Source organism: Strix aluco, chromosome 8 (genome assembly GCF_031877795.1).
Source record: "Strix aluco isolate bStrAlu1 chromosome 8, bStrAlu1.hap1, whole genome shotgun sequence".
NCBI classification, from domain to species: Eukaryota; Metazoa; Chordata; class Aves; order Strigiformes; family Strigidae; genus Strix; species Strix aluco.
The window spans coordinates 1503180-1517251 of NC_133938.1; the positions used below are offsets into that span (position 1 = coordinate 1503180).

General features: G+C 46.6%; 1 protein-coding gene across 1 annotated transcript in view; it reads right to left on the minus strand.

Moving 5' to 3' along the window:
- Positions 1 to 3770: 3770 nt before the first annotated feature.
- The window catches only part of LRRC7 (leucine rich repeat containing 7), a 171707-nt gene continuing 161405 nt past the window's right edge, over positions 3771 to 14072 (minus strand). The window contains exons 23-25 of the mRNA XM_074831760.1: positions 13188 to 13280; positions 10521 to 10595; positions 3771 to 5395 (exon numbers count right to left, since the gene is read on the minus strand). Of these exons, the coding sequence (XP_074687861.1) occupies positions 5288 to 5395; positions 10521 to 10595; positions 13188 to 13280 (276 nt within the window). The 3' untranslated portion in view covers positions 3771 to 5287. The remainder of the gene's footprint in view (positions 5396 to 10520; positions 10596 to 13187; positions 13281 to 14072) is intronic.

The window sequence follows — 14072 nt, forward strand, 5'->3', positions numbered from 1 at the left end:
AAACTGAAAAGTACAGTCATTTGTAATATAGCAATCTTTTAACACATACAAAAATGACCATTTTTCTGTATATAATTTAAGCTCAAAATCACAATTATCTCAAAATATTAATTACAATACAGCCATCTCCATCATAATTAAACATGTCTTTTATAAAATGGTAAAATTTTTCATAAAGTAAGCTGTCGGTTCGGAACGGGATACAGTACTCACAAGTAGAAAACCGCAGAGCTGAGCGGGCGGGTGCTGCGTACGTGACGCGCTGACGTCACTCGCTTCCAGAGCAGCGGAATTGTCCAGGAAGGGGGTTGGCAAAAGGATTTTTTTTTTTTTTGGTTGTTTTTGTGTAAGAGAAACTCTTTACGCTTTGCAAACACCGGCTTTTGCCATTGGCTGCCCCGCCGCAGCAGGCGCGCTGCCCGCCGCCACGCAGACCCAAACCGAGGGCGCTCGAACCAAAACCAAACCACCAATTAATTCGCCTCCTATCCAAACGACTGGCCTGAAAGTTGTATCGTTACGCTGCGTTCCACTCACGCTGGCGGGACGGACGAGCCGAGGCCTAAACCCTGACACCCCGGGGAGGAACCGGCACCTGGGCGGGCGCCTGCTCACAATTTAAATTTCCGAAGGCAGAAGAGCAGGAGGGGAGCGTGGGGGCAGGAGCTCAAACGTCAGGTGTTTTATCCTCGTTTGGAAGTTGTAAATGTAAAAGCCCAGCAGTTCAAAGGGGCAGCGGGAGGCTCAGCACTGCCTCTGCCTGGGGAGGGGCCGCGGGAGGCCAAGAGTTGTGGCAAATCCTGTTTCTTTCTGTTGGGTGGGAGGGGGAGCACTGCAGCCCCCCTGCGCCACGGGGGTGGCGGAGCGGGATGGGGGGTCGTTGGATAGTGACCTTGCATTGACTGTTGCCTCTATCCCTACCAGAAAAACAGATACACACCCAGAGCTAGAAATGATTCACATCCCGTGATTAAACTCTGATACAAGCCCGAGAGGTTGAACCGGGGAAGGTCTCTGTGTTCAACGCGCTCACTACCAACAGCAAAGCAGCCTCCTGCATGCCTCACACTGACATTTTTAGTTGGATTTTAGGCTCGTGAAGATCGGGGGTGTTTATAACAGTGATTTCACTTTTCAGGTGTTCCTATATGAGCTAAAAATACAGATTTACAGGAACGCTTCTGAGGCCCTCCCCTTCCCACTTGGCAAGAGGCTGCCCTGCGAGAGCCTTAGAGGCTGAGTGTCCCCACAGCACCCCTGGGAGCAGGGGGGTCACTGCTGGTGGGTGCACCATGTGCGGGGACCGTCCCCCCCAGCTTCATCCTGCCCGCCAGGCCCTGTCCCCACCGCAGGGGCTGCCGCGGTGCCGTGAAACACAGATGCGGACATGGACACGTTAAAAAACTATCTTGAAAACATCAGAACAGATTGGGAGGTGTGGAACAATCACTGCTGCGAACCACCGGCTGCTGAACACCGGAGTTCAGTTCATCAACAGCCGGACACAGGCCGTGGGCTCGGACTGGGGACATGGGTCCATCATTAAGACTGGAGAGGCCTGTCTTAACTCTTAACATTTTGGAAGCAGCTTTTTTTCCCTTTTTTTTCTTTTTAAAATTTTATTTCCTTTCTTTTTTCCCCTTAAGAGCTGCCTTGTCACAAATCTGCAGAGAAGCAAACGAGTTCCTACCTGTCTGGCCACCGGGTGTGGGGCCCGCTGCGGAGGCGGCCCCGCGGTCGGTGTCGGGGTACGCAGGGTGGCACAGGAAGGGGAGCCCCAGCACCCGCCCCCCAGCTCCTTAAAATCAGAATTGCCTCGCAGGCTTCCTTTCTTAATCCAGCCCTTCCCTGAGGATCGTTAGTTCATTGTTTATTGCATGGAAAAAGCTAAAGCAGCAGGACTGTGGGTTCCCAGCTGACAGCCCCCCTGCACTGTGCCGCAGCGCCAGGGTGGGGAGCACGGGGGGAAGGAACCCGCCGGCGTGGGGAGAGCACCTCTGCCTGGATCAAAACTCATCCACACGCGTGAAGGTGAACCCACACGGGGGCTTCACCTCAGGGCCAACCGTCACCTGAGCCAGCACTTCCCAGATAATCGTATTTAGTAAAAAAAAAGAGAAAAATAAATCTCGCACTGCTGCGCGAAGGGTGCACGTCACCTGGTGCCTCCCTGCAACCTGGGTGGTGTGGGACCGTGTCTGTGAGGGCACAGGAGACCTTCCCCGGGGGACAGAGGCTGCAGCTGCTTTTGAAGGACTAATGTAAAAATCCTAAATGGTCCCATTAAGGTCATTTTGACTACTCATAATACTAGTGCTTGCTAAACATCGTTTCAGCCAATTTGAATAAAATAATGCCAAAAAGATAACATTTGGTATTTTTGGGGCAGTGGGGGTCGGTGTTAAAGCTTCGCTGCCGTATGTTTCAGCCAGGGGGTCCAACTCTCCCCAGGCCCCTCTCTGGAGTCGGGGGGGCGCCGGCTAAGTTAAGGTTCAGTGTGACACCGCACTGATCTCATTTCACTGCCACCTCCTTCTCATTACAACCCACTAATGACAGTGCTGGGCCACCCTGACACCCAGCCCTGCGCACAGCCCCCCCGCCCCCACGCCTTAGAGCCCATAAACTCAGCAGGGGAAACAGCCCAGCACAAAACAGGCTGTTAACAAGCACTAAAGCTCTCTCAGCTTTTTTTCAGTTTACCAATTTTCACCTGTGAGCTGTTACCTTGGCTCTGGGTCCTCAGGCAGAGCCCTCGCCACCCTCCGCACACCTGCAGCTCCCCACCCCACTTCTGTGGAGATAATTCAGTGTATTTATCTCTGCCCCAGGAGGTCTCTTAAGGGACCTAATTCCCTTACGACATCATTAACTAAAAGCTACGTAGGTGCCTACAGTTTTCTGAATATGATGTTGAACAAAACCTTGTTTCCTTTTTTAAAGGGCAACGAGGCCTTAAGAATGGAAATTCTGGCCTCTGAAATGCCACTAACATTAGAAAAGTTTTAGATGGGCTCTGCCAGAGCCTGTGCGATTTAATGGTAACAGTAAAAAATTACATTGATGCGATAGAAAACTGAAAGCTGAAAAAAAGGAGCAAATAACAATCCAAAACCAAATCTTGTGCATTCAGCAAGCTTTTTCAGCTTGTGGTATCAAGAAGATTTTAATTTAGTGAAAAGCATTAATTATTTAAATTTATGTTCTCAATATCACCACATCATTTACTCAAACTGCACGCTTTGGGACAAGCCTCGGCCGACGGTGGCGGGGCGTTGCCAGGCCGGGGGTACAGAAGCTCTTCCCAAGGGAAGGTCTTCCCTAGGTAAGGTACAATTCACGTGATGTGGGAACCTGCTCCGTCAGCTTGCAATTTACGTTTCATTAATATTTATACTAAAAAACTTAATTGTTCCTGTTGATTGAGGAGAAAAAGGGAGGTGCAAAGAACCAGAGCGTGGGGAACTTACAGGCAAACGCTGCGGTGCCACTTTCTGAACGATCGCTAAAAAAATCCCTCGGCTCTGCCAGACTCTGCTGCTCAACGGATGCCGTTTGGTCAAAAAAAAAAAAAAAACCACAAAAGAAAAAAAATCCAAACCATTAAAAAGCTGGTGCTTCATAATAACATTAGGGGATGGTTCCTACTGTACCTATGTCCTGACTAACCTGTAGTTTGATTTCTCTGTCTGGGGGACTTTCTCTCTCCCTCCCTATGCACACAGGTGCTCTCCACAAAGCCACCCTCCCCTCTCCCGGCACCCAAAGCCATCGCTGGGTGTTTCTCTTCCACCCATCTGCTGGGTTTGCTGTGAGCCTGACCTAAGCCCCTGAGCCTGGCCTAAGCCCCTCGCTCCCCAGAGCACCCATGCCGGTGCCTCTCGGTGGGGCCAGGGACCCAGCAGCACCTTTGTGGCTGAGGCTCAGCACACAGGGCCGCAGCCAACCCCCTGCGCGTGCGGACCCTCCGCGGGAGGGACGCTGGGCCGCGCAGGGCCTTACACCCAGCGGCAGTACCCGCTTTTGAAGTTTAGTTTAATTTGAAGTCTAATTACCTCAGTCAGAGCACGCTTGATGGGAAGGGAAGAAAGGTTTAAGAACTTCTAGAGGCTCTGGCAAGCGGAGAAGTAAAAGGTTCCGGCCATGCCGGTGGGCAATAGCTGCGCTGCTCTGACCGTCGGGATTTTGGGGTGATTTCTGGTTTTTTGCGCACTGCACAAAAAAAGGCTCTTCCCAGGCTCGCTCAGTGCCATGTGCAGCCCTGTGAGATGCACCGTGCCCTCGACTAAACCCGCTCCGGCCACTCTCCCCAGACTGTTACTGATAAAGGACTGTACAAAGGTTCAAGCCTCACCAATGGCCAACACAGCGGGCAGGGGCGAGCACAGCCTGGACAGGAGGGAAAACACAGAACAACGCAAGGCTGCAGGGAGGGGGGGTGTACGTACAGGGCCTCTGATTTTAAATTTAAAAGTTAAACAATAAAATCAGCAGCAACAGAAGAAGTTTTACTGCCACCCATCGCAACCTTCTTCCATTCATGAACCACACCTGCCTAAGCTCACTGTTCGTCCGTGTCGTGTGTTCACATGGAATCAGCTAGAAGTGTCAAACAAAAGGAAGTTAACCAATTTTCATGTAGGTTATTTATATCTAGGTCCCAGAGTTGACAGTAGAATTTATTAAGTATCTCACCCTGTATAGTGACATTTTTACTAATTAATATGGAGCCAGCTATACACACTGCATATGTACAGGTATTTTCATAAGGCATATAATATCTTTGCATTGAAAATAAATGAACATTATTAAATTTAATTTAATATATACTTTCTTTGAGGTGTTTATGAAAATATTTTTTCTCTATATTTTTGTATGTGACATGATAGAAATATTTCATGGGAAGTACAGGTTAATATATTTTATCTTTATAAAGGCATATACAACTTTGAGGCAGTGTTTCTGATGGACAGCAGAATTCCTAAAGAATTTGTATGTGCTTCTGTGTTTTGAAATCATATGAAATTGACTTTAAGAACTTGATTAAAAAAACGCACCAATGCACAGCCAGAGGCTGACAAGTAAAACTAATACATAGCCACATGAACAATATATTTATATCGTTAATATATTTTTTTCCAAGATGATTGGTACTAACATATAGTATTATACATTTGGCACTACTGTTTGCCATTGGTCCAGCAATTGGCAAAAATTTGTTTCCTATGTATAAATCTGTTTGAACATTAGATCTGGCTAGACATATTTACTATTTATAAAAAAATATTTAGACAGTAAGCTCACGTTGAATAACTAGGTCTACTGTATTCTGGAAACTCTTCAGTAGTAACACAGCTTTCTCGTGTTCCATATGTACAAAACTGTGTCCGTTTGCCTGTAACACAAAAACAAGAAGAAGAGAAATCAAATGAGACTCTATTTAGGGTCTTCATTTTGGGGGAGCAAAGGGATATATGGAAATTAAAATCAATTCAGGATTTCCTGCAAACAGGAGTCTGACGCGGTCCCTCTTCCTCCATTGGACAGATCCTGCACCCCCCTGCTTCAAGCAGGGGCTGGACGAGATGAGCTCCAGGGTCCTCTCCAGGTTAATTAGGCTGCAACTCTGTGTATTTTCTGAAGAGACAAGAGCTCTGGGACATGAGAGTGAAGCCCAAAGGGGGCGAGTGCTGCCAGAATCCATTGCTGACTGCAGCGGAGGCTCTGGCTCCCATCAGGTGCAGACACACGGCGTGTACAGAGGGACCAACTGACTGAATAAACTGTCCTGCTTTTGTGCTCACTGAATCTTTCTGTAACTTGTCGGTTACAACTCACTCTAAAAGAGTCAAATTTTAAATGTAATCAGTAAGAGTTTCCTGAGCGTGATCCATAAGCCCAAGTAGAAGATCCACCACTCTCCCAAAGGTGATCAGGCACCGAACACGGGTAATGCTCTCGGCAGCATCTCCTCCCCGGGCGCCAGCTCCGTCCTCCGACCCCCATGGCCCTGCTGCAGGGCTTCACCTGGTCGGGGAGATGCCCCCCCCTCCCCTCTAGAGCCACCCACAGAACCCCCCACTGCCCTCCAGCCATGGCGCCTGCTGCCGAAGGTCCACGACGGCCGTGGAGGCTGCCCAGGGGCTCTCTGTGGCAGAACCTGGTCTCTCTCGCTTACAGCGATTCTAGAAAAAGCACTGCGCTTCGACAAAACCAGAAAAAATTAACTGACATTTAAAAATAGGGGAATGAAGCCCTCATGCTTCGGTGAATAAAATGTGAAATTACAGCCCTGTAGAAGAACTACCAGATGTCTCTTGCACACATCCAGACCGCCCTACACAGATCTCTTACAGGATATCTTCCTGGGCACAACAAAACCATTCTGCACCTTATTATATATTATATACAGCACCTTACTATATATTATATACAGGAGGGAGATTTCAAGAGCAGCCCCCCGGGTGCTCCCCAGCCCCCTCGTGCCCACGGCCGCTCGTCCCCTGGCAGGAGTTCAGATCCTGCCCCGGCACAGGTGCCTGCAGAAAGGCTGCCCCGGGCCCGCTTGCTGTGCTCTAGGTTGCCCGGCCCAGAATAATTAACAGCGGTGCTGCGCACGCATCCCTGCAGTGGTTTCTGACCAGGGTGCCCATGAGCGTGGCGGTGCCTCCCTGGCACTCGCATGTTTCTCTTCAAAGGTGTCGGCTGCTGCGAGCTCTAGTGCTGATGACTGCACAGGAATGGCAACGGGCAGGCACGGAGCCCGGAGAAAAGGCAGCATCCAAGCAACAGTGAGGAGTGGCTCACTTTTATTCAGCTTAGTATAATAAAATGTTTTTGCTCTGAGAAACAGCAATACAGATTTCAGGCAGGAAAAGTTTCAAAGACATTCACCTGTGTGCCACAATTAGGCAGCCATTTGGCATTCTGTCTGAGGTCAGCTCGGACTCTGACGTAATTCAGAGGGAAAGTCAGGTAGTTCATTTTATTCACCACACAGCTCACTATTGCTCATTCGGAAAAAAAAAAAAAAAAAAAAAAGAACCTGCAAACAAACCTGAGAGCAGGCCAGCTCTGTCCACCCCCCTTCTCATTTTGAAGCTGCGCGGGGGAGTGGTACAGGGAACTGTTGTGCAGGGTCAGCTCTAGCTCGCGGAGAAACCTCTTCTACAAGAAAGGTTTCTCAGTGGAAGAGGGCTGTAGGAGATGATACAGATCCCAAAATACCCGAGCAGACCACACCCAGAGGGACAAAGAAATGATAATCGGAATCTACCTCTTTCATTCCTGCTGCGTCACACATTCCCCACAAAATATGCTAAGAAATCCGCATACATACCTACACATTGAGTTATTATTTAAGTCTAATTATTAGACAAAAAGAAGATTTTAAGCTGTATCATGGAGCCACCAAAACAAGATGTCTTAGAAGTGTGGGGCAGCCTTTAACGGTGGCACAATTATAGGACAGGGCTGACAGAGCTGCCCTCTCCTTGCTGACTTAGCAGCCGTACAGCTGGGTTCCTCCTTAAAAGTCATCTACTAAAACTGCTGCTAATTTTATAACAGAAAAACCATTCTTACTTCTCAGATAAATAACTTAGAAGCTTACAACACCGAAAGAAAAGATACAACAAGTTTGCTCCCCCCAGGATCCCAGCAGGGCCGTGGACTTCTGGACTTGCAAGGACCAGGATTTGTTCACTGCAGGAGACACCCACACACTCCTCTATCAAAAACAGGCCATGGGCAAAACCATGTTTTGAATGAGTTTCTCCGTGAGCTGGGTATGTCCACCCAGGGATTGACAAGCCTTTTAATTTTTGAATCTTCCCTCCCTCTTTTACCAAAACTGCTTGGGGAGACACATAAACGCACAACAGAAACATTACTGCGTCTCCTGAACACATCCTGCTAAGCAAATTCTTCCATGGAAATGTTTAAAAATATGTCCCCTGGGAGCCTTGCTCTGACACCATCTTCCTGCGAATCCCCCTGAGTAACCAGAGTTTGCACAGCCACCGCTGTGCATCGGTAATGGGGACTCGGGGTGGGGGGTTACCTGCCGTGGCAACACAGAAAGGTGCCAGCTGGGGGGAGAAGTGTCAGACAGACACGACGGGGAGGGAGAGGCTGTAGCATGAGGGTTGAGACGACACTAAAAGCAGATCACGGGGCAGAGAGCATGAGGGCACAGTGGGCTAAGTCTGAGGGAACACAGGAAGAAGGTTCCTCCCTTGGAGTCCCAGCAGAAACCAGTGTGGAGGACAAGAGGCACAGGTAGCTGCAGCCGCTGAACAGGAGAGATTATGGGTGAAGAGGAACCTCCTCCTACGTAGTAACTGGTATTAGGAAGCTCTAGTCTCTGGCAGGGGATTGTCTCATGAGATAAACACAAACAGAAGTGACAGTAATAGTGGAAAAGGGCAGTGGAGGTGAAGTGGTGCCAGTGAGTATTGATAATTTCAAGTTCTTACTGCCTAGGGAACTGGATACTTTCAGCTAAAGGCATTGTTTCTATTTGAGAAGTAAAACATCCTTCATCACAGTTATGTTTTTTTTCTCTGATAAATCCTTCATGAGATTAATGGCCGACTTTTTACTTGCCACAATATAAATCAACACCTGGTAATAGGGACTATGCATGGGTAGAAGTAATTGCAAATAAAAGGAAAATGTTCTTGCCAGAGACAGTGACAAATGAGAAACTCTGCTGAGACTGATCCACAATCCTACCAGAATGACTGAGAGTGCAAAGTCAAACAAACTTCATCAACGTAAGTGATGAATAAATTAGGAGAGTGAAATTTGCTACCTAAAAAACCCCACAGCAGCACCTTAACTGTGAACATATAAATTCACATAAATGCTCCTATTTTAGGCACAGAGGCTGAAACATGAGAAATCCCAGCTCCTGAGGGCCTGTGCCCCCCAGCAAAAATCTTGACATAACCAGAGCCACAAAGCAAATGCAGGTCACAAGCGTGCACGTTTGAGGAAGCCGTGCCAGGCACACGGCTGCCAAGACTGGCCCTGCACGGACCGCACAGCCCTCGCACGACTCTGCTCAGACCACGGCGTAGGCTGCTTGCCCCCACACACAACCCCCTCACCTTATTTTTCTGCTACTTTTTAACATATTTTACTTGTGTTTTTCTCTGTTACTAAGCTCAGTTTTCAACAGAGCACCTTGATTATTCTAAGTCTCTCTAGCTAATTTTGTATTTCATTTTGCTTCGCTGTTTTCCGTATTTCACCGTTTTCTGAACACACTAGCAACTAAACATGAGTTGCCTATTGCAGAGTGCAAAGCTGGTAACTACTGCAGAGCCTGCACCGGGTAGGAGGGGCAGGGGGAGCAAAGGAGAGAGGGAAGCAGGAGGAGAGAGGCTACCGAAGATGTTAGAAACATCCTTGGTTTGCCAACTTCCTTCATATAACCGATTAACCTCTCACCCTCGATCAGCGTGAACGTCTCTAAAAACTGTTATAAGCCTTTCGGATAACTACAATGACTCTTCCTTTTGTCTAAAGTAATACTATTTGCTGCCAGTGGTAACACATTTTCCAGGCTTAACGAGGAAGAAGAAACAACCCTGCAGGACATGGTAGAAAACCCTTTTCTACATGGACAGCCGTTACTTTCTGTCAGTGAGGAATTTTTGAAAGGTATGTTCAGCAATAGCCTGTCTTTCTATTTAAAAAGTTCACTGGAATACAGAAAATATTTGTTACAGAAACAAAAAAGAAAACAAGATGCTGAGATTTCTCTGTAAATCGTGCAGATGCTTCCATGATCCAGTAGTGGATCCAGTAGAGGCTGTTTTCATGTGAGTGCATTCAAAAATGCTGAGGCAGCAAAGAAGAGGCAAAAATATTGACAGTTACAATTCTGTCAAAAAGTGTGACTACGTAACTCCTCACACCAGTGCCACATCAGCTGCAGAGGTGACGATTATAATCGTCTTGCTTTGTCATGTACCTATACTTGTGAAACTGCCTGTAAAGCTCCTTCTCCCTGCGTCTTCTTGCGCTGTTAGTGTGGAAAAGCTGGATATGATGGAAGGATTATTTTTAGCTTCAGTTGTGTCACCTGGATGATTCCTGTGACAGACTGTAAGCATTAACCCCTTCCGGCAGTGCCGTTCCCTCCCAGAGGGTTGGTGCTGGCATCCACATGCCGTATTCTGTATCCCTGGGAAGCAAAGGCCAGTCCGCCTCCTCGCCGCGCCACGGGCCCTCAGCACACTCCCTGGTTCAGCTCAGCTCCCCACAAGTGGCAGCGGGGTTGTCACCCAGCATGCCCCAGTGCCCCTTTTTCACATCCCCAACTTGTTTTCAAACGGCTTTATTCCTTCCAAGACCAGCTCTCAGAAGTACTGCGAGTAGCACTCTTATAAATCGGTATTAAAGTACCACAATAACAACACCAGCAGGTAACTCGTATGGCAAACAGTATCATTGTACTTGTAAGAGGCAGAGAGTGAGTTCAGTCACAAAGCAGTTAAAGCCATCCGTACCTGGAGGATCTTATCGCCAGGCTGGAGCAGGCTGGAGGCTGGTCCGTCAGGCTGAACCCTAGTAACAAAGATACCCTATAAGTCAGAAGTAACAGAGGTTAGGATGCTATCACCAAGAACTAGTACCCAAAATACAGGTGTCTCCCTAACTGGTGTCTGGGGGCTTTCGATACCTTGGAACTGGTCTAAACACTAAACTCTTGCTTTAATCTGTTTGTAATCAAACACCAGTATACGTGACCTTCCACTAATTATCACCTGATAAAAATATAATCGTGGGTCATTTGAAACTAAGATTCCACGTCACAAAATAATGTCCAATATGAATAGGGCAAGAGATACAGGGTTATCAGAAGGATAATTAAATGGAGCAAACATTAATTTATTAGAATAATGCGTACTGTAATCTATACGGTAATCTTTGTTTACTTCCTCTAGGAAAAAAAAAAGTTTAAAAAAATTTCTAAAAAGCAGTCTTGATATTCAGCCCTTGAGATATTCAGCACAAAGGTCTGTAAGACTGTCACTGAATCCAGTGTCTTGAGAGTAGAAGGACTTTGAAAGGGGAAAAACTATTAAAGGATATTTTTAGATTTTTTTTTTTTCAGAATTTCAGTAATATAGGTCACTAAAACCCCATATCAAAGATGGAGTTCCTAGATGATGAACACATTTGCACTATTTCCCACGCAGTCACGTACTTCTGCACCCTCAGCCTCACTCTCTCCACTGCGCTGACCCTGCTGCCGAGGGCAAATACCTTTAAGCAGACTCTAGACCTGAGCACAGGCTGAAATGCAGCCATTTACATCCCTGCCAGAGACCCCAGAGACATGCCCTGCTTGGCGTCATCACGCAAATCAGGTGCTTCCTTGAGGGATTTCACAGCCTTCTGGAGCAAGGGACTGCCCAGGATTTTCAGAGACCCTTGTCAAAGCCGAGCTCCTCGGGAGCAGACCGACGGGCTGCCTGTATTTCACCCATGCGCCACCAAGGTGTGACATGAGCCTGCCAGTCAAAACGACTGAGGGCTTTGGCACATCTCCCTGCTCTCCCTGTCCTCTCACCACCGTGCCACCAGCGTGCCGGGGCAGAGGCACGGCCCTGTGCCGGAGAGCGCTGGCTGCCAGCCCCCATTCCACCTCACAGGCAGAACAGCACCGCGTGCGCCACTCAGAGCCATCACGGCGACCAGCACGTACCATGAGAGACAGTACTGCTCTTTTATATTTAACACAGGATAAATCTGATTTAGTGGTGTAGGAAGCAATGTTTCAGAGTCACAACACATAAAAAACCTTTTAACTATTAATTCCTTCAATATAACCACCCTACCGCTCCCTTAGTACACAATTTTGGAGTTGTGTTATTGGTAAAATTAAATCTATCTACAGCTGTCACTGCACGGCACGTACTCCTGGTGCAGACACGCTCACAGTGGGATATGGACTCTTCTTTAATAATTTCAGGCAAGTGATAAGACAGTGGAAGTATAGCTTAATTCTAAAGTCATACATTAAACTGTGGAAAAAAAAGACCATGATGTTATAAAGTGTAATTCTAGTGTGCCACCTCAAAGGCGGACACCAAAAATGAGAATGTTTTAAGGGATAGCCATTAAAATGCCTGATAGTTATGCACATTAAATGGAACTATTCTTGAAGTTCACAACAGGGATTATCAATGAGAAAATTGAAAGGAATTAAGATTGTGTTAGATTCATATTTCCAAGAGTATTTTACATTTCAATTAGCTTTCTGTTGTAATTCAGAGTGGTGGGGAAATTATTTTTAATTTGCATGCAGATCTCAAGTTTTTGAAAAGATAGTTTTAATTTCATCATTTGCCAAACCTTCTCAGTATTTACAGAAGTTATGACTGTCTCTTAAAACTGAATCCAGTATTATCAAAGGATGTAAGAATATGTTGAGCAGAGAGGTACCTATAATACTTGTTTTTCAGCAAACTCCAGTCAGTTTTACTGCACAGAACAGATAAATTCACAGGTCTAAGAGTCCATTTCCTAATCCTAAAGCCCTGCGTAGCTGATAATCACCAGATGTTGTATTTTTACTAAGCTTCCTTTTGCTGTAAAGAGATTTATCAACCTCTTAAACACGTCAGTCCCAGAACGACCACTGAGTCTCCCTGAGCACCCTGTGCCGTAGCGGTGACGTTTTTAATCTGCAGTACAGACCAGAGCCTGCCTGCCATGGTGTTTGTAAGGCACCGACGAGCTCCACACTGGTCTGCAGGCCCATTGTGTTTGATACAGCTGCTATAAACCCTGGCATTTCAGCTACCTAGTGATGCTGTCACTGGTTTAGTGTTCCCTCTAATGACTTAGTGAAAGTTCCATCAGGGCCCATACTGACTTTTACAAGAAAAAAGTGAGAGACGATTCTCCAGAAAACAGTCTAAAAAATGATCCTGTACATGTACTACAAGGCAGACACCCATGTGATTTCTGTTTTGATTCTCTCATCTTCGTTAACCAGGAAAAAAAAAGCAAACAACACTCTCCTAACAAAAAAAAAAAGCCAACTATGGGAAAATTTCTTTCAATTATCACAACAGAAGTGCATAAAAGTTTCACTCATGTTATCTATGTCTCCACTATATGGCACTCTAAAATAAGGACCATTTAGAGAGAAATTTGTAACTTACCTTATCAGAAGGTTTGAATGGATTTCCTTGCCCACTTATTCCACCACTGATACTAAAACCAAGGCCAGGATTCTTCTCTATCCTCACACAAAACTAGGTTAAAAAGATACGGCAGGATGAGTCAATGCCAGCACTAAAGCCCATCTAAAGAATGGCATCTGCTTCACGCACATCCCATTTCACCATTAACGAGACAAGCTGACCCTCTCCAAAGCTGACTGCACAATACAGTAAAAGTCAGTAGAATATTGTTATAAACTGAAAATATTTTCATGATTTTTAGCATGCTGCAATGATAGTATAATATTCACGGTGCTGCATGCATTTTTTGCATATATTTTAAAATTTTCTTTCCAAGGAGAAAAAAAGCCCTTTAGACTTGTGAAAGAGCAGTTCACACTGGCCAAGTTTTTCACTTAATCGTTGGGAGAAATCTGTCAGTGAGGCTTCATCTCGTGCACTTTTATTTTTCTGGATGGTGTCACATGTGCAGCATCCCCCGGTGCTGTTTTTGGGACAAACCCAAGCAATCGGTACTCTGAAGCTCAGACATCTTCAGGCCATGGTCAGCACCAGGGCCACAGCCCCGCCAGCCTGCACCGTGCACCAACCACTTTTACAAGCGCCTTACTCCAGGAAGGAGTGCTGACTCTTATCTTTTAGTCAGGATGACTCTAAATGGCATTGGGTAACTGAATATAAAATAAAAATGACTTCAGTGTAACTTAATGACTGTTCATTGAGCCAGTCTGAGCACGTACTCGAGCCACACAAGCAATTGCTTCTGACTCTCAATGCAGCACTCAGGGACTTAGCACAGGCAGCTGCTTGCGTGGAGTGACCAGCGCTCTACACAAGAGAAAGGTTTGCTAATGATTCTGAACC